This window comes from Bipolaris zeicola (genome assembly GCF_000523435.1).
Source record: "Bipolaris zeicola 26-R-13 unplaced genomic scaffold scaffold_54, whole genome shotgun sequence".
In the NCBI taxonomy this organism is placed as follows: Eukaryota; Fungi; Ascomycota; class Dothideomycetes; order Pleosporales; family Pleosporaceae; genus Bipolaris; species Bipolaris zeicola.
The window spans coordinates 80,394-103,132 of record NW_006912103.1 but is presented as its reverse complement, the minus strand read 5'-3'; the positions used below and the strand labels follow the sequence as shown (position 1 = coordinate 103,132).

Sequence of the window (22,739 nt, the reverse complement as noted above, 5' to 3'; positions counted from 1 at the left end):
CAGTTTCTCGGCTCCACAGATTTGGCAAATTTTATCCGTTATGCATAGCTTTCGTCAAAGCCAATCGCTTACTGTATGGACTCAGACTGCGCTCCCTGGGAGCCGGTGGAGGCGCTGCCTGCACCGGAGGCGCAGAAGGATACCCCTCGAACCTATTCCTCGCCATTCCACCCGGGCTCGCACGTCTCCTGCCGCCGTTCCTCGCCTCGCGCGGGCTTCGCGACCGGCGCAGGGTTCTACGCTTCGAAAAGGGACTGGGGCTGCGATCGCGACTATCGTGGTAGGGCGAGCGTGAGCGCGAAGACTGGCGCTTTGCTGGTGGAGGCGAGGCTTCCCATCTGGCTCCTGGTGCGGCCCCGTTGGGCGCGGGGTGGTGTCGCTCATCCGAAGTGTCCATGGGATCCGCACTCCTGGATCGTGACCGCGACACCGAGTACCGCCGGCCCGGCCGCTTTCTGTCTCTTCGAGTGCTGCGGCTGCGGCTGCGTGACCGGACGCTGCCGCCTATGCTGTGTGGTATCCTACCTCGGGCGGTCTCGAGGGACGTTTGCATGCGTGCTGATCTGGATCTCGACTGGGATCTGGTTCGTCGGCGGCCGCGCTCGTCGGGGCTGAAGGAGCTCATGCGTCGTCTGGTGTTTCTGTCGCCCTTGTCTGAGTCTCGTGAGGTGCGCGAGTCGGTTGAGATTGATCGTTTGGTTCGTTTACGTAGGGCTTTGTCGTCGTGGTCTCGGCGTCTTGCGTCATGGTATTTTCTGCGTGGTGGTGAACGGGATCGTGACCGTGATCGGTTGGTTGATATGGTGGAGACGGAGTCGACAGACGATGTAGAGGGCGAGCGTGCATGTTTGCGCTCGTCTTCTTTTTTCTTTAGAATCTCGTCGGCGATGCCTTTCTTCCGCACTAGATCCTCTGGTACCTCGGTGGTGAGTTTAGGCTTTAGTTTGGGGTTGAGCAGTTGCTGTGTCCTGGATGGGCGCGACTTGTAGGGGCGCTCCTGGGCAGGGGCTTTACACTCGTAGCTGTAATGTCCACGTTGCAAGCATTTCTGGCAGAGAGTGTCGGCTGAAGCCTTGGAGCGGCCAGCACCTGGGCGACGGAACATGGTCGAGTTTGTCGGGCTGCTGCTATGGTGTTTCCGTTGTTGTGTTGTAGTACTACCAGGGGAGGTGATAGGGAAAGGCAGCACAGTACGCGACTCCTTGGGCGTCAGCACGGCGACGGGCGAAGAAGCAATTAAGCGTCGCCAAGTTCAATCTTCTTTCTGTCACTTTCCGGCAAAGGCAACGCGACCAGCCTTGTTCGCGATAGGTAAGGCGCTGATGCGCTTTGGCCGGGACACTCGGCGGAGGGCATGACTAAGCGCACCCACCCACTTGCGGCTTCATCATCGCTTCTGTGCCCTTCACACGCCTCGCCCTGCACCCCGCATACCAGCCTGGTCGCCGTACCCCCTACCCGACGCTCTACCCAGCTGCCCACTCGATCCGCCGCGCGCATTTCTTGTTGCGTCGTGTCTTCGGGTGCGTAGTCGCTTGTCCGACGCTCCAAGCTGCCCTTGGGATCGCAAGCCTGGCGTCAAGGCTACTTCACCGCAGTCGTCGACGACCACTCCACTCCCACGTCTTTCCCCCGAATGTCGGCACACCAACATGTCCAGCTTTCTGGCTCCAGTTATCGCGACTTTCCTTGAGCACCTCGTTTCCTGAAAAAATTCCGTCCATTGCTCCGGTCAACACTACCTTCATTTCACTCCCACGACGACCCATTAACGGCGTTGAGCTTGGTGATTTTTTTTCTGGCGTGAGGCCCAGGTGTCTGTAATCCCATTGAAACGACCCGGCCTGTCACCAAACCCCGCAAACTCGGATTTGCCTTGCTCGCTGTGTTCGAGCATAGACGGCGCACCGCACCTAGGCCATCTGAGATTGCAATTTCCTGCTCCTTTGAGCTGTTACACCAACCGCCGCCAAAAAATCATGGCATCTGCGACTCCAGCTCCTACCGAGCAGGCTCCTCCTAGGCCGCTCTCCTTCGCCAAGGTACGTTGTCGGTTACCGAAAAAAATACAGTGTTTGTTTGTTAACACCGTCAGGTTGCGGCTTCCGCAATAAAGCCACAGATGTCGAAAGATTCTGCCCCAAAAGCGAGACCACCTGTTGCGACGCCTCGAGTACCTGCCATTGCTCAGAAGACGCGCGCTATTCCTGCAAACGGCGATGCTCCAAAGGCGGCCATGGAGAAGCAAGAAAACAACAATGCAAACAAAAGTGCTGAAAATGTCACTTCGCAGCGTGCACCACCAATTGACAGAGCAGAATCTTCACCGGTACCACCTGCAGATGCCAAAGCAGAAGCTGCCGAAAGACCTCAGTCTGCCGCGGTTGCCAAGGTATCGGCTACAGAAGACAGCAACACTCAGCTCTCTTCTTCTGATGGATCAGGAAAACCCCCCAGTATCGATGGAAAGAGCGTGGCTTCTGCGACGACGTTCGCATTGGATGAGAAGGAGTCGCTACGACCGGATGACAGTGCTAGTCTAAGGGCGGTTGAGGAGGAAGACATCATATCTCCTCCAGATTCAATTATTGCAGACTCCCGACAGGGATCTGATCATGGTGCTGCGCGCGCCTTCAGGGATCAGCTTCAAGAGATAGCTGTGATGAACCCCCAGCCCCACCGAGGAGTTCCTCCAGGAAGATTTCCAACTATGCCTATCGGACCCCAGACTTTGTACGATCCAAATCAGTCGGTGAACGGCGCGGGACCCATGTCTCAGCCTCTGGTGAATGGTATATCTGCACACAATGGCGCACCCAACATGCCTGCCATACCAGACGAGAAGCTACTCGAGGCCCTACGCTCTCCACGCGATCGTTTGTTTGTCGTTAAGATTGAACAGGACTTTATCGATTTTATCAAGGACTCTCGGTAAGCTTATGTTGTCAGTGTGCTACGGTGTATTGTAAACTAACAGACTTCCAGTGAAAACGAGTTGTGTCTGCCTAATTGTAACACTTTCTACAGGATGCTGGCCCATCGTCTTGCGGACTACTATCTACTTGGCCACGTGGTTGATACCACTATGACGGGTGTAAAAATCACGCGCACACCATATTGTAGAATGTACGTGTTACTTGTATGGCTAGGTGGACACTACGCTAACCAGTCACAGCCCACCGCCTGTGTCGCAAATGGTTGATCCTGCAAAGGGAACCAATACTCCTCCTGTAGAGCTTCCTGCTCGCAAGATTATGCGACGCGACGACGGTAAATCTGGAACAAACACTGGAGCTAACTCGCAGAACGCGTCCAAAACGACATCTGAGATGGGTGGTAGTGAGGGTAGCAACGATGGCGAAGCCAACAAGGACAAGACTGCGCTTTCTCGAGAAGAGCGTGAGGCGCGGTATCGTGAAGCTCGCCAACGCATCTTTGGAAGTGCTGAAAGCGAAGAAACCGATGCTACCGAGGCCAACGGATCAGGAGAAGATAAAGAAAAGGGAAAGGATATGTCGAGGTCAAGCTCTGTTGCAGGAAAGAAGAAGCCCAAAAAACAGCGCAACTATGACGATGATGACTTTCAGGCTCGATCCCGATTCAACGTGTACTATCCACAGCAGTATCCTGTTGCTGCCTACGCCGGGGACAATGCCGTCTATTACAACGGCTTCCCAGGGCCTACACAGAACGCTCCATTTGCGGCTATGAACCCTGGGGCCTCGCCTTCAACAACATACAGTAACCCGTACCCTGGCATGATGAACCCGGAAGCACAGCAGCAATATGGATGGAACGGACAGCAGTATCAGCCCTCGAATGGATCGATGATGATGTATCCTGGTTACGGACAAGGACAGAATGGATACGACTTGTCGGCAGACTTTCAGCGGGGCATGTCTTCGTTTCAGAACGCCGGCGTACCGTCCCAAGTGACGCCAAAGATGGCTAACCCACAGATGGCGTCCTACCAAGACAATTATCAGCAGCCTCAACATATGCCTATGAATCCGGGATGGCCGCAAAACAATCAGCAGCCGTCATATCCGATGACGCAGAACAACTACGGGGCTCCAAATGGACCAGGCAATCGTCCAATGTCTGCGCCTCATCAAGCTTCTATGCAAGGCTATCCATATGGCCAGTTTCCTCTCAATGCATACAATGGCAAGCTGAACCGTAATCAGCATCCTATCCCGGGAAGCTACAACCGTGGACAGTTCAATCCACAGACTCAAGCATTTGTTCCCGGGGGACGCAACATGCCTTTTGGCATGCAGCCCAACATGATGCAGCCACAGCCACAGATGAATGGCTATGGTGGGTATCAAATGTCTGCTCAGACCTCTATGCCTGCCCAGATGCCTAGGCACAGTCCATCTGCCACTTCCACGCCATCATTTGGATCACCTCAAAGCATGCAGGGCAATGCCTCTGCTCCGACCATGAATCGAATTGCATCGCAATCTGGCGATCCGGGCTCACAGAGCAGCATCGCCAAGTATGGCACGCCCGCACACTTACCTCCGAAGCCCCCTGCACCCGCACCAGCACCGCCATTTGCCCTACCTTCTATGACGCGAGTGCCGTCGTCTGGAATGCCTAACAACGCTCCCAATATGCCCGCTCGATGAGGGTAGGCTTCTTTCAACAATAACCACAACACCCCTAATTGACGCTTCATGACATGACCATTAGCATTGCGACGGTGCTACTAAGCTGACTTTTGCATCTTTCCCTCGAACAATGGGTTACGGCAAGGTTGGGCAAAAGGGGGGGTATGAGGCGTTTTGTGTGACGGCTTTTTGTCGTTCTGATCTGCGGGTGCATTTCGAGGATCATGGGCGTTGTTTTTTAATAAATGAAATTTCGGTTCTTGTGTTTGGACTGTGCGAGTGCGGGTAAAAGCAGTCTTTTTTGGGGGTCAGTGCGGCGTCGGGGGTAATTAGTGTAGTTTAACAAAATTGAAATACATGGTTGTATAATGCTGTAAGATGAGTTTAGGAGGATTTGTGATGTTCGTTTTGGGGTGATGCATTGGATGATGAGGAAGTAGGCGAACTATGTTTGCTAAACGTGCCTGAATTAGAACTGAAGGCAGTTACCCCAGTACCTTACCAGAGCGGTGATCGTGGATCAATCAGCAGAGGTAGAGATATCGTCACTACTCCTCTTGTTGGACACTGGTAGTCACTGACTGGGGGAGTTTCGGCGGGTAGGTACTACTCCTATCCATGCCAGTCATATACCTCCACAGGCCAGGCCCTGAGTACGTCTCCCTCTTCCATCTCTAACGAAAATCACACGTACACACATATACATATATATATAACTAACAAACTACATCAAAAGTGAAAGAAGCTACGACATAGTAAACTACTTGCTCAGCACCCCACCCACACGCATCCCCCCGTCCCACGAACCAAAAAAAAAACTAACCGCGTACTCGCCTCTCCCTTCCGCCACTTACTATCGCGTGCTCCCCCGCCCCGTCCCAACATACACCGGGGCTTACATTCTGAAGGGCTGGAAAAAATGGTGCAAGTAAGCTCGTTTTGAGGCGTTTTTGTCGAGGGGGGCTGTGTTGGAATACTAGTAGTGCGGCTGATACTACTACAGTTTGTGGTGGCAGGGATGAAGAGAAGGGAGGGGGTAAAATAAGCGAAGCGCTACAAGCATTTCACACGGGAATACGGAAGTTTGGTTTCTAGTGGTGGTGGAGGAGGAGGAGGAAGAGAGTGGTTGTTAGTGGTCTTGGGTGCGGGGTTAGAGGTTTAGTAGGGTATTGGAGAGATCGAGGGGGGTTGATTTAGAGGGAGGGGGATCAGGAAAGACGAAATGCTAAGGATTGGATAGGAAGATGGGAACCGATTGAAACCGACCGATCGAGCGTGTGTTGTGAGGAAGATTCGGTTATTCGGGGGAAAGGAAAGAAAAAAGAAAAGGACAAAGAGGGGGGTGGGGGGACTAGTATATGGTCGTGTGAGATACTACACTTATTTCTCAACCGTTGGGGACTTGTGGGGGAAAAGGAGGGTAGGATAGTTGGGTAACAAGGATATCTCGCATCTTGCTCTCTTCCCCTCTTTGTGTCTTTCTCTTCGCAAAACGTACGTACGGAAATAAACCAACAAAAAAGACGATGATACAGTAACATGACGAAAACGCATACTAAAAAAGCGCTACTATACGCACGTCAACCCCCGATCCCACCTATCCCACTTAGTAGTAGTCTAAAAAAAAAGAAAAGAAAACAAGAAGAAGAAGACGTTAATGAGTGGTGGGGCGTTGCTGTCTTAAATGGCGCGCGTGTCCTGCCCGTCTGGACCAAACTCTTGTGCATTGCATGCGTTAGTTTGGGGTCTTGGGTCCGGGTTACCATGCATATGTTTAGTTTGGTTGAGATTTCGCGTGGGTGGACTAGTTTAGTTTGCGTTGTTAGCTTGGGGGTGGATGGGCTGATAGGGCTGAGGGTGTGACCGAAATAGGGGGGCAAGGCAGAATGCATGTGCATGTGTGTGGGAGATGAAAGATGACGGGAAAGGTGTACTAAGGGTTGTGTGTGGCAAGTCTGTTGAGGATTTAGAAGGTGGTTGAGAGGGTGCGGAGAGAGGGAAATTGGCTTCGACTCTGGTGTCATGGAGGTATGTAGTGATTAATCATCTTGCTGTTTGTGTTACCTAGAGTCGAGTCGAGTCGAATCAAGATACCTTCAAGACAACAGATTAAACAAATGACTGCATTTATAAACACCTAAACTTTTATATCTCAGCTACAACAAAAAAGGAATCTAAATACATGATTACGTACTGTTGCAATTTGTTTAATTTGTTTATTTTCATGTTGTGATTGCGCTCCTTGCTACACGAACCAACATGACCGCCACATGTTGTTCGCTTCCTCAGACTATAATCGCCTATATTCCACCATCTAGTTAGACGATCAAACAAAAAACAAGGAAAAAAAGGTTCTGAGCCTTGTACAAGGCATGTACGTATAAACAAATCAAGGTAAGAATAATGAAGGACTCGTGGGTAAGAGTGAGAGAAGCGTGATTATTACAAGAGCCTGTATTGTCCGCATAAAGCCGTCGAAACCCCCTCTCTTCAAGATTACCAAAAAGAAATGGTGGAGTACCACGAGAAGGTCCAGGAACCCAAAGTTCCTGAGTTGAAAAAAGAGAAAGAAAAGAAAAGTGCGATTCTCCGCAATGCGATGGCACACCGCAGTGACAAGTTTGCAAACGCTTCTTGCTTTTGTTTCCGCCGAACACATGTGTAAGCCCGTCTCGCTCGATACTCTTCCTCGGTCCTGCAGCCTTAAGGTGCAGGTTCAACCGGGTTCATGCCATCTCATCGTGCTAGTTTGGTATAAGCCTGCTCCTCCCAGCAGACGACTACGTCGACGCCCAACTCAGTGCCCTGCGCGTGCATACAGCACTACTGAGGGCGGTGGAAAGAAAGACCGAGGTATGATGTGAAAGCGGATCGACCAAAAAAGAAATAACCCTGCCTGAAGAACGCCAATGTGTGGATATATACCGACTAATATAGACAAGTCGATGGAAGGAAAATTGTCGCAATATACAAGTGTAGCAATGAGTGGATAAGGTACAGTCAAGTTATTAAAAGTTTTGAGCGATACCAGAGTTCCCTTGATGGGGGAACACACTTGGGTTCTCGATTCTTGTGTTTCGCCGTGCGGATACATCTCTTATGATGGGCTGTTGCTGTTGGCCGCCATAGGGATCGTTGGAACCGTATGGGCCCTGCTGGTAGTAGTCCTGGTTGCCGTAGTAATCATGCTGTTGATTGCCAGCCATGCCAGGATAATCGCCCGAGTGGTCTGAATGATCGGCAGCTGAGTATGATGAAGAAGCATTGGATGGGCCGCGTTGTACACCACTCTGGTTGTTGGCTGAGTTTGCAGCTGTAGCGCCGGCGGCAGCACCAAGCGCGCCAATACCATCCGAATCCATTGTTTGACGGCGTCCGTCCATCAAGGGGTCGTTGGATTGAGCGTCAGAGTAGACTCCGGTTGGCGAGTGAGGTGCAGCATATCCGCCGGGGTTGCTGTTGCTATCCGAGTAGGTCATGCCAGATGTCATGGTGGTGGACATTTTGCGGTTAGAGCTGGTGGTGGTGTTGCCCCATCCTCGGTAGCCACTTTCATCCTCAGCCATGGCGAGACCACCGACGGCAGGTAGGGTTGGGTCGTGGTTAGGGTTGAAGCCATATTCTTCCACCTCTTTCCTGCGCTCGTCCTCTGCGCTCTTGCGCTGCTTGCGCTTCCGCCAGAAGAAGATGCCTCCGAGTACCAGTAGGGCAACAATGACAATGGGAATGACAACAGCAATGGCAGTCTTGCCGCTGGTGGAAAGACCGCCGCTGTCTTCCTTCTGTGCGTCCTGCAGGCCAGTGGTGCCAGTGGTGGTTGGTTTGGCGCTGGCGCCGCTGGAGGATGCTCCGTTGGGGGGTGCAGCGGTGTTGGCTGGCGAGCTGATGGTAGACGTGATGGTAATGACCTGTGGAGGCTGGCCTGGAGCCGTGGCCGACGTGATGACTACGACCGAGGTGAAGACGTCTGTCGAAGTAGGCGCCGGTGGAGCGGTGACGGTGCTGGTTGGAGGTGCATTGTTGTTGGAGGATGGGGGTGGTGCGGGTGGTGCAGACGACTGGGCTGGCGGCGGTGCGCTGGATGGGGCAGGAGCAGGAGCAGGGGCGGAGCTAGGGGGTGGTGATGGGGGAGCTGAGGAAGTTGAGGGAGGAGCAGGAGTCTCCGATGATGGCGGAGGAGCCGGTGGGCTCGAGGGCGAGGGCGCTGGGGTAGGTGTGGATGGGGGAGGGTTTGGAGTAGGTTCCGAGGCTGAAGGTGAGTTAGAAGCCGGTGGAGGACTTGAAGCCGGACTTGAAGCCGCAGCCGGAGGGGCTGATGAAGGCTGCGGTGTTGCTGCGGAGGGTGTTACAGACGGCGGACGAGGCTGGGAGGAAAGAGCAGAGGAGGGAGGAGGAGGAGGAGCAGCAGAGGCAGAGGAAGGAGCGACAGCAGGCGGGCTGGACGCGACAAAAGAGGGAGACAACGTACTGGCAGGCGCATTGCTCGACATGATTGCAGAAAAAAGGGTTGCGCAGCCAGAGAGGTAGGGCACACGCAACACTTAGACTGGCAAAGGAGCGACTGAGGCAAGCAGGCAGGCAAGCAGCGGATGGGGCGAGGGTTGAGGGCGCGCCGAGGAAAGGCTGTCGAGGATGGTTGGGCGGTGGAAGGCAGACTTGTGGGTATCAGTCAGAGCCGCGACAGAAACTAGGTTTGCGAGGGCGACGGTGAGGGAGTTAGTGTGTCGCGCGGTGGCAGCAATGCCGTGGGACGACGGGTGGACAGCTTCGCAGCAGCGACGAGACGGCGGCGATCTGCTTGGACTCCGCCCGTGGGTCCGGGTTGATGATGTATCAAGGACGCGGCGTGGACTGGTGAGTGGGCGACGGGCAGCAGTTGTGCAGGAGACGAAGTGGACCCTGCGCGGGAGCAGGATGGGCGATCCCAGCCAGACGGCCGTGGTGCGGTTATTGATTGCACTGCCGAAGCGAACCACCCCAACAACAATGGCCACAGCACGCCCGCTGCGACTGGCCTGGCGCTGACGCTGACAGACGGCCTGGCCCACAACGGCGTATCGCAGGGGTTGTTGTTGTTGCTGGCTGTGCTCGATGCAGCCGCAGCCGCAGACGCAAAACACAACAGGGGGAGAGCGAGGAAAGCTGGTAGGTGAGCAGTGTGCTATGCGCAGGGCGGGCGAGTTATGGGTGTAGCAGACTATGTCATGTCTGTATGCAACATGTGTGTGTGTACACAGTAAGGCGGCACAAAATGGGTGCCAAGAGGGGCTGACTGGTGGTGCGGGAGCTCCAGACGGAAAGACGGAGACAGATGGGATGGATTTGCTGACTAGCAGCCAGCAGTAGCCCCGAAGAGGGAAGCTGCTAAACACGGTGGCGCTGGGCTAATCACTGATACGGCACGTCCGTGGCTGAGTGCGTCCGAGAGAGACGTGAGGGTGCAGCAGTCATCCTGGTCTTGCCTCTCTCTGGATACGTATCCATCTCACTCACCTCGCCCACTACCACCACAGCCAAGTCGACGCTGGTGTACAACGTGTGTATGCAGCAGTTACATCGCAGACAACTACCCTACCCAAACACCACCATGCCACCCTTGCCCACCCATGCCATCATCCGACGTGAACCATCGTCATTGCCCGTGGGCCCCTTGGCCCTATCCTGGTTCCAATAACATCATCCCCTCGCTTTTTTCTTCACCAGCTTTACTTTTCATTTCCGCCCGTGCTCCGCCTCCCATTGGCTGCATGGCCACTCTATATTAAGCCCGTCTCAGCAGACAGAGGACATGGCTCCCTCGGCGCCTTGCAGCCAGCAGCCTCTATTGCTTGCCCTCGTGCTCTCGTGTCACCTCTGCTTTATCCACGACTCAGGTGCTGCCAACCGCCTACCCATGTCTCGTAATAGGAAGCCGCAATGCGCCATCCGCCAACAACAACACCCACCTACTCTATACGCTCATGTACTCCATCTAACTACTAGATTAATCACCTCACACCACTACCACCACCGACGCTAATACAACAATTGCCCTTTACCCGCCATTGCTCACAAAGCATCCATCATCAGCATACTCTCCCCACCCAATTTGATTCATGTCACGCCGTGCCTCTCTTGATTTGCCCCTTTGTTTTCACTATTATCCAATCCTACGAGCTTACTCACTAGCCTAGCCCCTCGCTCCTTCCTCCCGTGCACAAAACAAACCCCGTGACCTATCACAACAGCCCAGGGATCACCGCCTTGCGACCCTCGAGCTTCTCCTTACCAAACTTCTTCTCATACCACCGCTTGCCCTGCAGCGCTCGTGGCACCATTGTAGACAACTCGTTGAGCAGGAACGAGCGCGCCGGATGGCACTTCCATCCCCCAATCATCCACCACCCTGCCCACTCAATCCACTCGCATAAGTAGTGTGCATATAAGACGTACTTGAACAGGCCGTTCTTTGGTATCATGTACACCTTGTCCACGCTCTCCACCGCCCTGCCCTCCTCCTTGGCCAACTTGCGCTGCCTCCGATCCGCCGCTCTCCTAATTTCCCGCAGGTCGTCATCGTGGAACATATTTCCCATTAGTCCCCAGCACCACACAACAAGCCCAACAAACATCCATTCTGTACGCCCTGCCCACTCGTACTGCGACGTCGGCCCATAACCCGCAAGGTATCCCCCAATAGAGATGGCGTTGCACAGCTGAAATACAACCGCCGCCATCCACACAAACAAGTGCATCGGTGACATACTCGGATTCAAAAATAGAGGCGACAGGATTGCACGGTAGAGGTAGTGGATCACCTAGTGTTTGCATTCAGCTCTTGCTCTCTCTTCTCTCTCTCTCCCCTTCACAAATCACACTTACAAAGCATCCGGCCATGGTCCAATTACCCCATGGCAACTCTTCAATCCCCAGCTCCTTTGGCAGCGCTACCATGATATACAACAGCGCTATGAAGCCCACCGACTCCATCGTCGCCCATCCAATCTTTCCATTGACATTGAGCCGTGACTCGACCGAAGTTTTGCCTTGAGGGTACCACTCGACCACCCATTGCGACAGGGTAAACTATACGTTTTGCACAAACTAGTCAGCCCTGTCAAGTTTCTTCTTCGTACTCGTAAAAGCAACCCCCCAGCGCAAGCCACCGTGTCCCTCTTACCAACGGAAAGAATTGCCAAATCCAGCACAGCAACTCCCAGTTCTCCCGCGATGGCGGCAGCCATCCTTGCACAATCGCCATGCTCTGATGTGGGCCCAGCTATGCCAAAACACGTGCCCGATAAAAGTTATGCAGAATCGACAAAGAAAGTTGGGGTGTGCGAGAGAGAGAGAGAGAGAAACAACAAAAGACGACGCGTAACGCGTATATTTAAAAGAAGCAATTGCGGGGCGGGCAAGCAAACAATGGAAATCAGCAGCAGCTCTTGCTCATCTAATAAATTCCCCAGCCCGCGCGTGCCTTTCGGCCCAATTCCAATAAACACACAGATAGTCAGCCCTTCATTGGAGACGGAACACACATGATGTCAGGACTTTGACCCAGTAGCTTGTTCTCTTCCGCGCCAAACCGAAAGCCAGTTTTCTCGTTGTCCCTCACCAAAACCCAGCTCGGTGGTCACATATACACATACACACAACAAACTTACCCGCTCGTTTCCATTTTATTTCCATTTATACTTTATGTGTTGTGCCCCCCTCCTAGCTGCAAATCTCCGCAGCTGAAAATGGTTGGGGGGGGGGGAAGATTGTCACGTTAGCGCCACACCTTGTTTCCCCGCATTCAACGACTGGTTTCGTTTTCTCTCCTCCCCCCCTTGCAGATGCATATGGATGTATAGCTTACGGCAGCTTACTTCCCACTGTCTCATGTATGTTGGGATTATAAGCAGCAATGAAGGGTAAATTTTCATCAAAAAGTCGTCTCCTTAGCTCAATTGGGAGAGCGCCAGACTGAAGTACTTCGGTCATTAAATCTGGAGGTATCGTGTTCGATCCACGAAGGGGACATCGTGCCTGAGCTTGTTCTCGGGATTCTTCGAACTATTCTTTTTCTCTTTTTTTTCGGAAAAACTTTTTGATACATTTGGATGAACCATCATCATACATCATGTCTGTTCAGAAAAGTCCCTATTTTTTGTTTTTTTTTACAGAAGTGGTCGTCATTGAGATGTCGTGTAATGATAATGATCTGCTGCACATCTTCGTTTCCATGACTCTAGAGATTTTCACCTGCTAATTTCACTCAATGCTAATTACATCACAGGGTTTCCATAGGCATTCGTATACAAATGAAGATTTGCATTTTGTCATTTGACAAAAAAAGCACCAAGTCATGTCCGTTATGTAACATGCAAATATGCCAAGTGATAGTAATACAGTTTGCTTACTGAACGTAGCAAAAGAACGAAAGGAAAAAAAAGCATATATCTAATCGTGCCAGGTCGTTTACTCATCAGACGTGATTCACTCCAACTCCAACTCTTACTACTCCCCTCTGGCACCGCTAGCTTGCACATCACCAGTCGGTATACTCTCCTTCCTCGACTGCTCGGGTGCCCTGGCCTCGTTGCCCTTCTTGATACCCCTCGCTCCAGGCGTCAGGTATGTGTTATCCAGCGCGGGCAGCTCCTCGTTGGCGGGCGGCTCCCAATGCTTGCTCTTCCACGGTGTGACGTGTAGAATGTACATTGTGTCGATTTCCTCGAGGGTGCGGCCGTGGGACTCGCAGACGAAAAAGTAGACGACTACTGCGCCGGTGAAACAGCATGCGGCGAAGACGTAGCCGTAGCGGTAGTCAATAGCCGATGTGATGTATGGTGTGACTAGACAAGAGTTGTTAGCCGAGCCAGTTCAAGGGGGACGGGGGAATATGTGTAGAAACTTACAGAAAGAGATGAGGAAATTCCAGGTCCAGTTGCTGGCAGTGGCGAGAGCCATGCATTTAGCACGGTATCTCGAAGGATAGATTTCGCCAACAACAGCCCAGATGATGGGGCCCCATGTCATTGCGTATCCGGCGATGAAGAGACAGGCGAAGATGATCATGGCGTAGCCGATGCCTTGGTTGGACGTTCCATCCGCGTTTGTGAGAGCAAAGTGACCAAGCGAGGCGAAGACCAGGAAACACATGAACATCCATAGGCCACCGACGATGAGTGATGGACGACGGCCGAACCGCTCGACGACGTAGAGACCGGGGATCGTCATGCCGAAGTTTACGCCGCCGAGGATTATGGATGTTACGAACGAGTTTTGGATGCCGACCGAGTTGAAGATTGTGGTTCCGTAGTAGAAGTAGCTGGGGCCAATTGTCAGCATTGGAAGACCACTTGAGCGTTGAGTGGAAAAGAAAGACTTACTAGTTTGCACCTGTCAATTGCTGCAAAGCCTGAAGTGCAACACCGAGCAAAACACGGTACGCCATCCTTGGACCGGTAAAAATCTCATACCAAGGATGCTTTCCCCCACCCGCCTGTTCCGCCTCAAACTTCCTCTGAATCTCCTGGATCTCACGCTGCACTTCGGGATGGTCCTCCGAAACACCATATGTCAAGGCGACAGTGTGTTTTGCACTATTCGTCTTTCCCTTGCGGTACTCCCATCGGGGAGACTCTTGCATGAAGAGAATACCGGCGATCATGATTGCAGACCAGATGAAGCCGATGCCCATGGGGAGCTTCCATGCGTATGAGCTACGGCGCTTTTCGGTGCCAAAGTTGATACAGTAGGCGGTGAAGATGCCGAGGGTGATGAAGAGTTGGTAACAGGACACGAGGGCGCCACGGACGTAGCGGGGTGCGGTTTCGGATTGGTACCTGTAGTGCTATGTGAGTATAGATCTCCAAGGTTTCGGGATGATCATGACTTACATGGGCGTGAGAACAGATAGTGCTCCAACACCAAGACCGGCAACCCATCGTCCGAGTGAAATTTGGTACCAGACGTTTGTTGTAGTGATCTGCACAATGACGCCCACGCAGAAGATAATGTTCCAGAAGACGATCGAGTATTTGCGGCCGAATTTATCGGCAATCGGGGCTGCGATCAAGGCGCCCATCAAAGTACCAATGGACAGCTACACGACAGCCGTTAGTTCATGTGTGAACCACTGATTACTTAGGATAGCCACGAAACTTACCAACGCAACAATCAACCCAGACTTCCAATTACTAAACGACCGTTTTCCCGTCTGTGGATCCCTATTATCCGCAAATCTCTCCAGGAAATCCGGCATCTCAAGGAAACCCGAGATTTGTCCAGTGTCGTATCCAAAGATGAACTACATGGCCACAAGTTAGCTTTGTGTTTACATACACACAACCCACCCTGCTCATCCACTCGCACTTACACCACCCATAGACACAATAATCGCCATGGCAATAATCCGCATTCGAAAAATCTCCTTCATGCCTCCCTTGAGCATCTGCGGCTTCGCCTCGACATCCTTCTCCAGCACCGTCGACTCGGAAGTCGACGTACTATCGCGCCCTCTAAACCGATCGAGTATCGCCATTTGCGTAGTGTGTTTTTTTTTATCGAAGAAAGACTACTGTTCAAGCGAACAGCAAAAGTAAATAATCGAGCCGTTGAAGATGGTGAGGGGGAAACGTCATTACATATAGTAGTAAGTACACTACACTTGGTACTGACGAACTCCCCCCCAGCTTCTCCATGCTTCCTCTATGCCGTCATACCCTGCAAGGGTCTAACTGTCATTGCGTTCCCCCTCCTCATGCTCCTAGTCGTCGTAAAGCTCGCGAAAAAAAAAACCCATACGCGTAATGCAAGTTTGGCATCAAGAAACCCCTAAGAGATCATCATGCTCCGGTGTGTTGCGTCGAAACAATCGACGTCATACCTCTTGCCAACTGACCGAGTGAGCAGAGAGAAGAAAAAAAACGGGCACTAAGCCGGATTGCGCATGGGAAAGATGCTTGACTGGGTTAAGCTAAAGTTATGACCGCGTCGTGTTCTTTTGCGTAATTGGCTGCGGTGCATTGTCGGAGGCAGGGACGATCTTTGAGCCTCTCAGCTTCTGCCTCTTGACCTTTTGCGGCTTGGGCCCTTCCGCCCCGGTGATACTATTGTACCGTGAAAACGTCAAAGGTCGGGGGAAGAAACGTCATTTTGCAGATGGGGGGGTTTTTGCACGCCATCTTAGGGGGGACGGTCAGAGTTTGTGCGGAGCGTGTTGGAAGTGACATCGATCTGACGGGTTCGAGTAATTGAGGGTAGGTAGCACTAGACGGCGACGCTCGGCATGATTTGCCTTGCCATGGGATCATGTACTTACTTTTGTGCTGTTGCTGCAGCGGAGACTTTGTACATACTTACTCTATACATGAACCATGTACTTGCACTTGCATATAGTAAGACTGAGCCTCGCAAGGTACATCGGATAAAGGGTTGCGGAGAGAGGCCCCCGCGGAGCAAGTCCCGATTTTTTGGCCCTTCTACGCGTCTTCGGTGCAGCTTCTTTGCGGGGTTGTCATGTCAGTGAGAAATGTTGCCACTTCGGCACGGCACTCCCACACCCGTCGAGAGATCTTTCATCTCAAACGTTCCGTAAATGCCACTACTCACGTCATATCCTTGGGAAACGTATGCTTACGCACATGGTCTGGATGGCGACATACTTCCGGCTGAGTTGCCCTTTGATGTTGTGTAGTTTGCTGCTGTTCCAATTCGAGTAAAAGAAGCATTGGTAACAACTCAGCACTTGCTCATGCACTGTATCACCAAGTGTTCAACCTGCCATGTCAATCTCCGACTGCGCGATGTGGGATTGTTTATAGTTCAAGGACGAATATGGAGTAGACTTTGATGGAGCCTTATCACCACACCATCTCTTAGACCCCCATCAAACCTTCTGCTCTACACCAATGCACGTAACCCCACAAAAAGCAAATCATTTACAAACTTACAACGCACAAGAGATGATCAGGCCCCAGGGCAGTCCGCTCACACACTGTAGATTCTCTCTTCATGGAAACATAGACACCGCGACATTGGTGTATACCTCGGGGTTTAACCTGCGTGGGCCAATCTCCATAACCATCGCATGTTCCTGTCTCTCGAAAACCCAGAGTACAATGATTCCACAAATGCACAAGCAGAGTGCACTCGCGATACTTCCATTTTCACCCTGCTGCGTCTGCATTCTGCAAGCCGGCGCCCACCAAGGCACGGTACGCCTCGTCCCTCGCATACCCATGTCGTGCTCTTTCCAACCCCGATAATCACGGAATACCTGGCCGACCCGCTCATCGTCTGACCCGACGTGGCGTCAACCATGCACGCTTCGCATCCATCCTTCCATCCATACACACACCTGCCCAACCCACTGACTCGCATCCTTTCTCTCCTTTTTCTCACAACCAATTCCTAACCGGGCAATTTACACTACCCAGGTGTAGATTGTAGGTGAAAACTGCGGATACAGTTTCCGACCACTAAATCACTCCTCGAGGCCCTCGCACGCACATACTAACACACAATTGCATACAGCACAATCCCATCTCGGCTACATTACCCGTCCTGCTCGTGCTTTTTTACTCTTTTGTTTTACTTTCCATTATTTTCCATTTTATCGAAACTACCCGCAATTCCGCTGCGTGTCATTCGGCGCTGCGCAACGCTTTCTCCTCTGCCACTCACGCACGTTTCACGCAGCAGTAAACCACCACCGATCATACATGGCTAACATTGCAGTTCACAACCGTAAAGCTCACAATCTCGCATGTGAAAACACACACACACACACACACACACACACACACATCCAAGTAACAAAAGCCTTTTCTCCATACTGCGTATGTACTGTACCACCCCGTTCTAGACTTCTACTCCCCACCCACCCCCCCTCCCTCGTTAACCCAAATGAAAACCCGCGCGCGCATCTGCGCCTCAGCAATCTAGACCCTGCATGTCCACACCCCATCCGCCCCCCCTTCCACACATAAACTTGCACATCAAAACCCGCCCAGACCCGGCATAATCTGCACGATACACCTGCCCCTCCCTCCTTCCCCCAAGAAAAAAAACCGAACCCCCCATTCCCGTACCTATGCTTCACCGATGCCAACGGCCCTCTAGCCGCCCAACGTCGTGTAACGTCATGCAACCATGCCTCGAACGAGTAATTTGCGCTGACGCCCGTGGAAAATAGGCGTAACACACGGCTACCTTTTCCGCTCTGTGCCTCAATACAAATGTGCCTGTGCGTGTCTGTGTGTGTGGTTGCCACATGCACGCCCATTGCCCACGCAACCCCAACCCCTGGTTTTGCGGCTTATTTTGCCCTTCCTTCCCCCCCTCACCCCTCACTCCTCACCCCAAAGGGGGGTTTTGGGGGCGATGGGGGATGTATGTGTGAGGTGCGAGCATGTAGAGAGAGAGAGCGTAGGCGTGAGTGGGCTGTTCTGAGTAATGGACTGCAGATGTCGGCTTAATGTGCCGAGCCGCAAGGCGAGGTGTGGAAGAAAGTCCGTTGGAGGGTAGAAAGTTTAACACGGGTCACGATTGATACGTTTGTTTTGGTTGGCTTCATTGGTCGCCATTGAGTGACATTTGCGAGACTTTTTTCAGTTTTGATTTGTGATTTGTGCACGGTGCCATATGCCACCATCTCCACTGTTTTTTTTTTTGGAAAGAAATGTATACACGTCACGATAAATACATATATATAAACTACATGCCACGCTATCCAGGCGTCCCTCTATCGGAGAAAGGCCGGTCCAATCTCTCCCGCTTCATCTTAGGCCTGATACGTCCTTTTGACACGCTACGCTTGCTAGCCACTACGGCCTTGTTCTTGCCAAGCACGCTCTTGAAGCCTATACTTGCACCCAATGGTTCTGGACTCTGAAGTTCAGAGTCCTGGCCTGTAGCAGAGGCTTGTGAATGGCCCAAGAGACCCAATTGCTCTTGGAGTTTTCTGTATTGGATTTCTGGGTCTCTGGAATCCGCAGTGGTGGAATTGGTTTGGCCCCTGGACCTTTGTGACTCCTGATAAGACTGCCGAGAGGCGGGACGGGCACTTGTCGATGTAGCAGATGCCGGTAGAGCAGCTGCGGGGTCGACTTGTTCATCTGAGAGGAAGCCGAAAATATCCGCATCTTCGACATTTTGCTGCTGACGACGAGTGGTGTCTGGGAGTTCAGAGCTGTTGTCCACATCCTCAGTATGTGGTATGATCGCCACATCAGATCCTGCCGACTCTTCTTCACTTGCTCCTGCCACACCCACATCTGCCGTCTCAAACAATGGCGGCTGCCACCTAACCCGCCTGTCCTCTGCTTCTCGGGCTGCATTCTCTTGTGCTTTCACTTCCTTGTCTAGTCGGTCCTTTTCTAGCGTTAACATGAGCTGTCGTCGGTTGACAACTGCAGCCAAGGCCCGCAACAAGTCAGGCTTCAGCTCTTGCTCAGTCTCGAGATGCTGCATCGTCTCGCCTATTCGCTCGACTAGTTGTGCCTTGGCGTATCCTCGGATCAAGACGCCGTAAGTGAATTGATCTGGATCAGTGCCCCTGTTGCGCATAATCTCGAATACACGCTCAGCCGCCTGCACTTGACCTGTTTTGAAAAAGGCTTGCATCAGAATGTTCCAACTGTATATATTGGGCTTTGTCGCACTCTCGCTCATGTCTTTGATGACCTGAGATGCGTTTGCAAATTGTTGCTTCTGGCTGAAGGCGAGGAGGAAGGCGTTCCAGATAATCGGGGTTTGTACCAGGTTTCTAAAGGCTGGGTCATTGGTTTGCGTGGCGACCGATGTGAACTTGTTGTATAAGTTGAGGACTCGCTGGTTGCTTATAACCGCCGCTGATTGAATTTCTGCTTGCATCATCACGTACAGAGCCACAGAAGGAGGCGGAAGCTTTACAGAACCCAACAAAGCTTCATCCTGCTCCATCCTTGCAGGTCCTGGATTCATCATTCCTGATGCGAGGAACGGCTCCAGTAGCGCTACTTGAAAGAATCTCAGGTAGGCATTCCACAGTAATGCAGACCTTTGTCCAGGGTCAACATCAGCCTGGTAACGTACATACAAGTAGTACAGATAATCCGTTGCTAGCCAGGAGTCCTTGGTCTGCTGTGCTATATCCGCGCAGTGTGTAGCAAAATCCTGGAAGATAGATGGATTACTTTGCAGTGTACACCCATGGAGAAGGATTGAATAGGTATGCGGGCTGGGTTCGAGCCCGTTGCTCTCTAGAGTATTGTACACCTTGAAGGCTGTGGTGTAATCGCCAGCTCCCATAGCATTGTGCATGACTATATTGTAAAGCAGAATGTCCATCTTGATCCCCAAGCGTACCAAAGCAGCGACTATGGAGGGAGTTTGGTGGAAATTGTGGCTTGTACTCATGCTCTTGCGAAGTATCGTAGCGCATGTCCAGCGTAATCTTTCTCTTTCGACCACTGATTTCCATGCTACATCATTGAACCTCACTCTCAGCTCCTCGAGACATTTCAAGGCGTACTCAACCTCACCAGCCTCGCCGAAAGCGCTGGCGTAGTGCAACATGGTGTCGAATCCAATGCGCGTTCGGTGCTGGACCAGGCAATTAAACAACTTCTTGAGATCATCGATTTCGGCTAGTTCAACCAGATTATATAGCAAATCTTGTGAACAGATATCTGGTTGAGAGGCCAAAGATTTACTAAAGATGTTCACGAATGCAGGAACAAACACCCGTTTATGCGCCATTGGATCCGTACCCCACTTTTGACGAGCACCGTACTGCTTTCTGGTATGAATCTTGGAGAGATGACCAAGCCCATCCGCAATAGCTTGTGTCTTTCGGCCTCGCAAAAGCGGGTCATTGGCTATGACTTGTATGAATCGCAGTGCGAGACCGGGCACGCGATCCAACAGGTAGATAAGCAGCCGATGGGCGTAGGCTTTTCTTGTGCTGACATCAAACTCGATCCAGTTTTTCCATACCATATGCGAACCGATTGGGGTGTCAGGTGGGAAAATTTTGCGGCTTAATTGCACGCACTGCGGATCGTGTTCTATAACGATCCTTCGCGTGTGTTGCCGCAGAGAGGTGTAGAGGGCACGGTCGAGCGCTGCGAAGGCCAGGTTGAGAGTGAACCTTTTGTTATAGCGACGGGCTTCTGTCCTAAGATCTAGGTGTCTCGATTTCCAATGGACCAGGTTGGACACGCGACGAGAAAGAGACCTATAGGGCCCACGCTTCATCCGTTGGAGAGGTGAAAGATTGGACGGTAGTCTGGAAACATAATTGAGCAGTCGAGCCCTTTCCAAAGCTAGTGCCCTGGCCCGTCTGGCAGCTCGCAGAGGTGCATGTTTAGCCAAAACTGAAGAGGTGCGACCTGACTGAGCTCGACGGTGTCGGCTTTTGGGCGGACTAGTTGGGGCCGGCGGACTTGAATGAGATGCAGTGGTCGCATACGCTCGTGCATGCTGTCGGGTAAGAGTAGATATTTCGGCATGGAGAAATTTGATTGGACTCAGATGATGTGATTCTCTCCACCAAAGAGTAGGCATCTGAAGGAGCCCCGCGTCAAGTTTCCTTTGCCTGAGATGCTGGCCACATGTCGAGTCAGACTTCAATTGGACCTCTCCAGCCTCGCCAATACCATCTATCCGTCGCGAGCATTTCGGCAGCCCAAAGGAGGCCTGTTTCTCTTTCTGTGCAGCATTGCCCCTTTGATTGTGTGGCCTAGTACTTCCTAGAATTAGTGACTCGGCGAAGGCCCTCGGTGCAAGGAACGGAAGAACGGGGAGGTCCGCGCTGGCGATGAAGCTAGCATTGGGGACGCGGACTCGGGGCATGGGAGAATGGAGATGTCGCCGTCTTCATCGAGCCATGACGCGTGGTGGAGTCGACAATATAGTGTCGTGCTGAGCAGTTGCAGGAAAAGTTGACAAAGTGCGCATGTGGTCCAACGCGCTAGCCGGGAAACAGGGCCAACCTCTGAGCTCTTCTCCGCAAAAGTCGCGACCAAAGCAACTCAACTATCACTGCAACCACATCTGTGCCAACCAACCACGCTTTCGGGTTTCCACCAAGACTTGAGGGATATATTTGGGTGCAAATCACGAGCCTTTGTCATAATCCTCAAATCCTGCCCTCATTTAGCAAGCCCTGTAGCCTCTCCGGCGCAAACCCAGAGTTCTCTCACCATGTCTTCACACGAGACACTATCGGCAGCAGCCAATGACCGCAAATCACGCCTTGCACAGCTCAAGTCGCTCAAGAGAAAGCAAGAACAAATATCAGACGCGCCCGAGGCTGCCGAATCGTCTACTACCAAGGACCAAGCCGAGCCTTCGCAAGCCCTTACGCGTACCGAAGATGACGCAGAACCCTCCGTAGTGAAGACATATCTCTCTGGCAGAAACTACGACCCGGAAACACGAAACGTTAAGCTGGGCTTCGATAACCTGCCGATTTCCGACCCCACCAACACACTAGAGTACAAGGCAGAACAGTTGGCACTCGAGACCAAGGCCCAGCAAGAAGCAGAGAAGGCAGAAGACAAGGGGCTGGATCTATTCAAGTTACAGCCCAAGAAGCCGAACTGGGACTTGAAGCGAGATCTGGACCAGAAGATGAAGCCATTGCATGTGCAGACAGATAATGCCATTGCCAAGCTGGTCAGGGAAAGGGTCGAGGCACAAAAGGCGATACGGGAGAAACAACCACGAGACGAGAACACTGGTGACGAAGTGGGCATGGAGGGCGCAGAATTGGTCGAGGCTATGCACTTGAAGGAGCAGGAGGAGGAGCGGGAAAGGAGACGGGAAGCAGAAGAGGAGGATATAAGCTGAGGGAGCGCAGTGAGCTCAAGAGAGATGCTCAACCACACAGCATAACAGGCCTCCGCTCTGTGCGCATTTGCGAGAGCCAGATAAATACCCTCATATCAGGTCTACCAGCCGGAATCTGCCGAATGCTCATGCAAGACAAGAAAACAACAGTGTAGCACGCACCTGTAATGAAAAGGAGCGAAGAGTTATTGTCGTTTTCGACGTCGTCGTCGGCCATATAGACCATGCCTTGGTAGAATTGAGGCAAACCATTCAATGAAGTCGTCATATTGTACATTATACTCCTATATCACCCGGATACTCTATTTTACACAT

General features: G+C 52.2%; 10 protein-coding genes across 10 annotated transcripts; 2 read left to right on the top strand and 8 right to left on the bottom strand.

Moving 5' to 3' along the window:
• Window positions 1–31: 31 nt before the first annotated feature.
• Window positions 32–1,105, bottom strand: COCCADRAFT_35913 (uncharacterized protein; the record flags this gene model as incomplete). The annotated part of the gene is made up of 1 exon (XM_007713075.1): window positions 32–1,105. The coding sequence occupies one exon, from the start codon at window positions 1,103–1,105 to the stop codon at window positions 32–34; it is 1,074 nt and encodes a 357-aa protein (XP_007711265.1).
• Window positions 1,106–1,979: 874 nt separating this feature from the next.
• Window positions 1,980–4,634, top strand: COCCADRAFT_25433 (uncharacterized protein; the record flags this gene model as incomplete). Its single annotated transcript, XM_007713042.1, has 4 exons — window positions 1,980–2,042; window positions 2,096–2,931; window positions 3,028–3,126; window positions 3,176–4,634. The coding sequence occupies 4 exons, from the start codon at window positions 1,980–1,982 to the stop codon at window positions 4,632–4,634; spliced, it is 2,457 nt and encodes an 818-aa protein (XP_007711232.1).
• Window positions 4,635–7,005: 2,371 nt separating this feature from the next.
• COCCADRAFT_35911 (uncharacterized protein) lies at window positions 7,006–7,275 on the bottom strand (the record flags this gene model as incomplete). The annotated part of the gene is made up of 1 exon (XM_007713074.1): window positions 7,006–7,275. One exon carries the CDS (start codon window positions 7,273–7,275, stop codon window positions 7,006–7,008), a length of 270 nt encoding a protein of 89 aa, XP_007711264.1.
• Window positions 7,276–7,624: 349 nt separating this feature from the next.
• COCCADRAFT_35910 (uncharacterized protein) lies at window positions 7,625–9,106 on the bottom strand (the record flags this gene model as incomplete). The annotated part of the gene is made up of 2 exons (XM_007713073.1): window positions 7,625–8,820; window positions 9,085–9,106. The coding sequence occupies 2 exons, from the start codon at window positions 9,104–9,106 to the stop codon at window positions 7,625–7,627; spliced, it is 1,218 nt and encodes a 405-aa protein (XP_007711263.1).
• Window positions 9,107–10,834: 1,728 nt separating this feature from the next.
• Window positions 10,835–11,856, bottom strand: COCCADRAFT_93429 (uncharacterized protein; the record flags this gene model as incomplete). The annotated part of the gene is made up of 3 exons (XM_007713072.1): window positions 10,835–11,413; window positions 11,478–11,681; window positions 11,776–11,856. 3 exons carry the CDS (start codon window positions 11,854–11,856, stop codon window positions 10,835–10,837), a joined length of 864 nt encoding a protein of 287 aa, XP_007711262.1.
• Window positions 11,857–13,100: 1,244 nt separating this feature from the next.
• On the bottom strand, window positions 13,101–15,129 carry COCCADRAFT_25430 (uncharacterized protein; the record flags this gene model as incomplete). Its single annotated transcript, XM_007713041.1, has 6 exons — window positions 13,101–13,438; window positions 13,502–13,914; window positions 13,976–14,431; window positions 14,486–14,691; window positions 14,755–14,895; window positions 14,965–15,129. The coding sequence occupies 6 exons, from the start codon at window positions 15,127–15,129 to the stop codon at window positions 13,101–13,103; spliced, it is 1,719 nt and encodes a 572-aa protein (XP_007711231.1).
• A 644-nt stretch (window positions 15,130–15,773) lies between these two features.
• On the bottom strand, window positions 15,774–16,011 carry COCCADRAFT_93444 (uncharacterized protein; the record flags this gene model as incomplete). Its single annotated transcript, XM_007713071.1, is given in 3 exon segments — window positions 15,774–15,857; window positions 15,910–15,945; window positions 15,958–16,011. 3 exon segments carry the CDS (start codon window positions 16,009–16,011, stop codon window positions 15,774–15,776), a joined length of 174 nt encoding a protein of 57 aa, XP_007711261.1.
• Window positions 16,012–16,599: 588 nt separating this feature from the next.
• COCCADRAFT_93432 (uncharacterized protein) lies at window positions 16,600–16,893 on the bottom strand (the record flags this gene model as incomplete). The annotated part of the gene is made up of 1 exon (XM_007713070.1): window positions 16,600–16,893. A coding segment is annotated over one exon (294 nt), but the record flags the coding sequence as incomplete, so codon positions are not given.
• A 1,424-nt stretch (window positions 16,894–18,317) lies between these two features.
• Window positions 18,318–21,425, bottom strand: COCCADRAFT_93463 (uncharacterized protein; the record flags this gene model as incomplete). Its single annotated transcript, XM_007713069.1, has 2 exons — window positions 18,318–18,685; window positions 18,758–21,425. The coding sequence occupies 2 exons, from the start codon at window positions 21,423–21,425 to the stop codon at window positions 18,318–18,320; spliced, it is 3,036 nt and encodes a 1,011-aa protein (XP_007711259.1).
• A 351-nt stretch (window positions 21,426–21,776) lies between these two features.
• On the top strand, window positions 21,777–22,424 carry COCCADRAFT_35906 (uncharacterized protein; the record flags this gene model as incomplete). The annotated part of the gene is made up of 1 exon (XM_007713068.1): window positions 21,777–22,424. One exon carries the CDS (start codon window positions 21,777–21,779, stop codon window positions 22,422–22,424), a length of 648 nt encoding a protein of 215 aa, XP_007711258.1.
• Window positions 22,425–22,739: the final 315 nt, after the last annotated feature.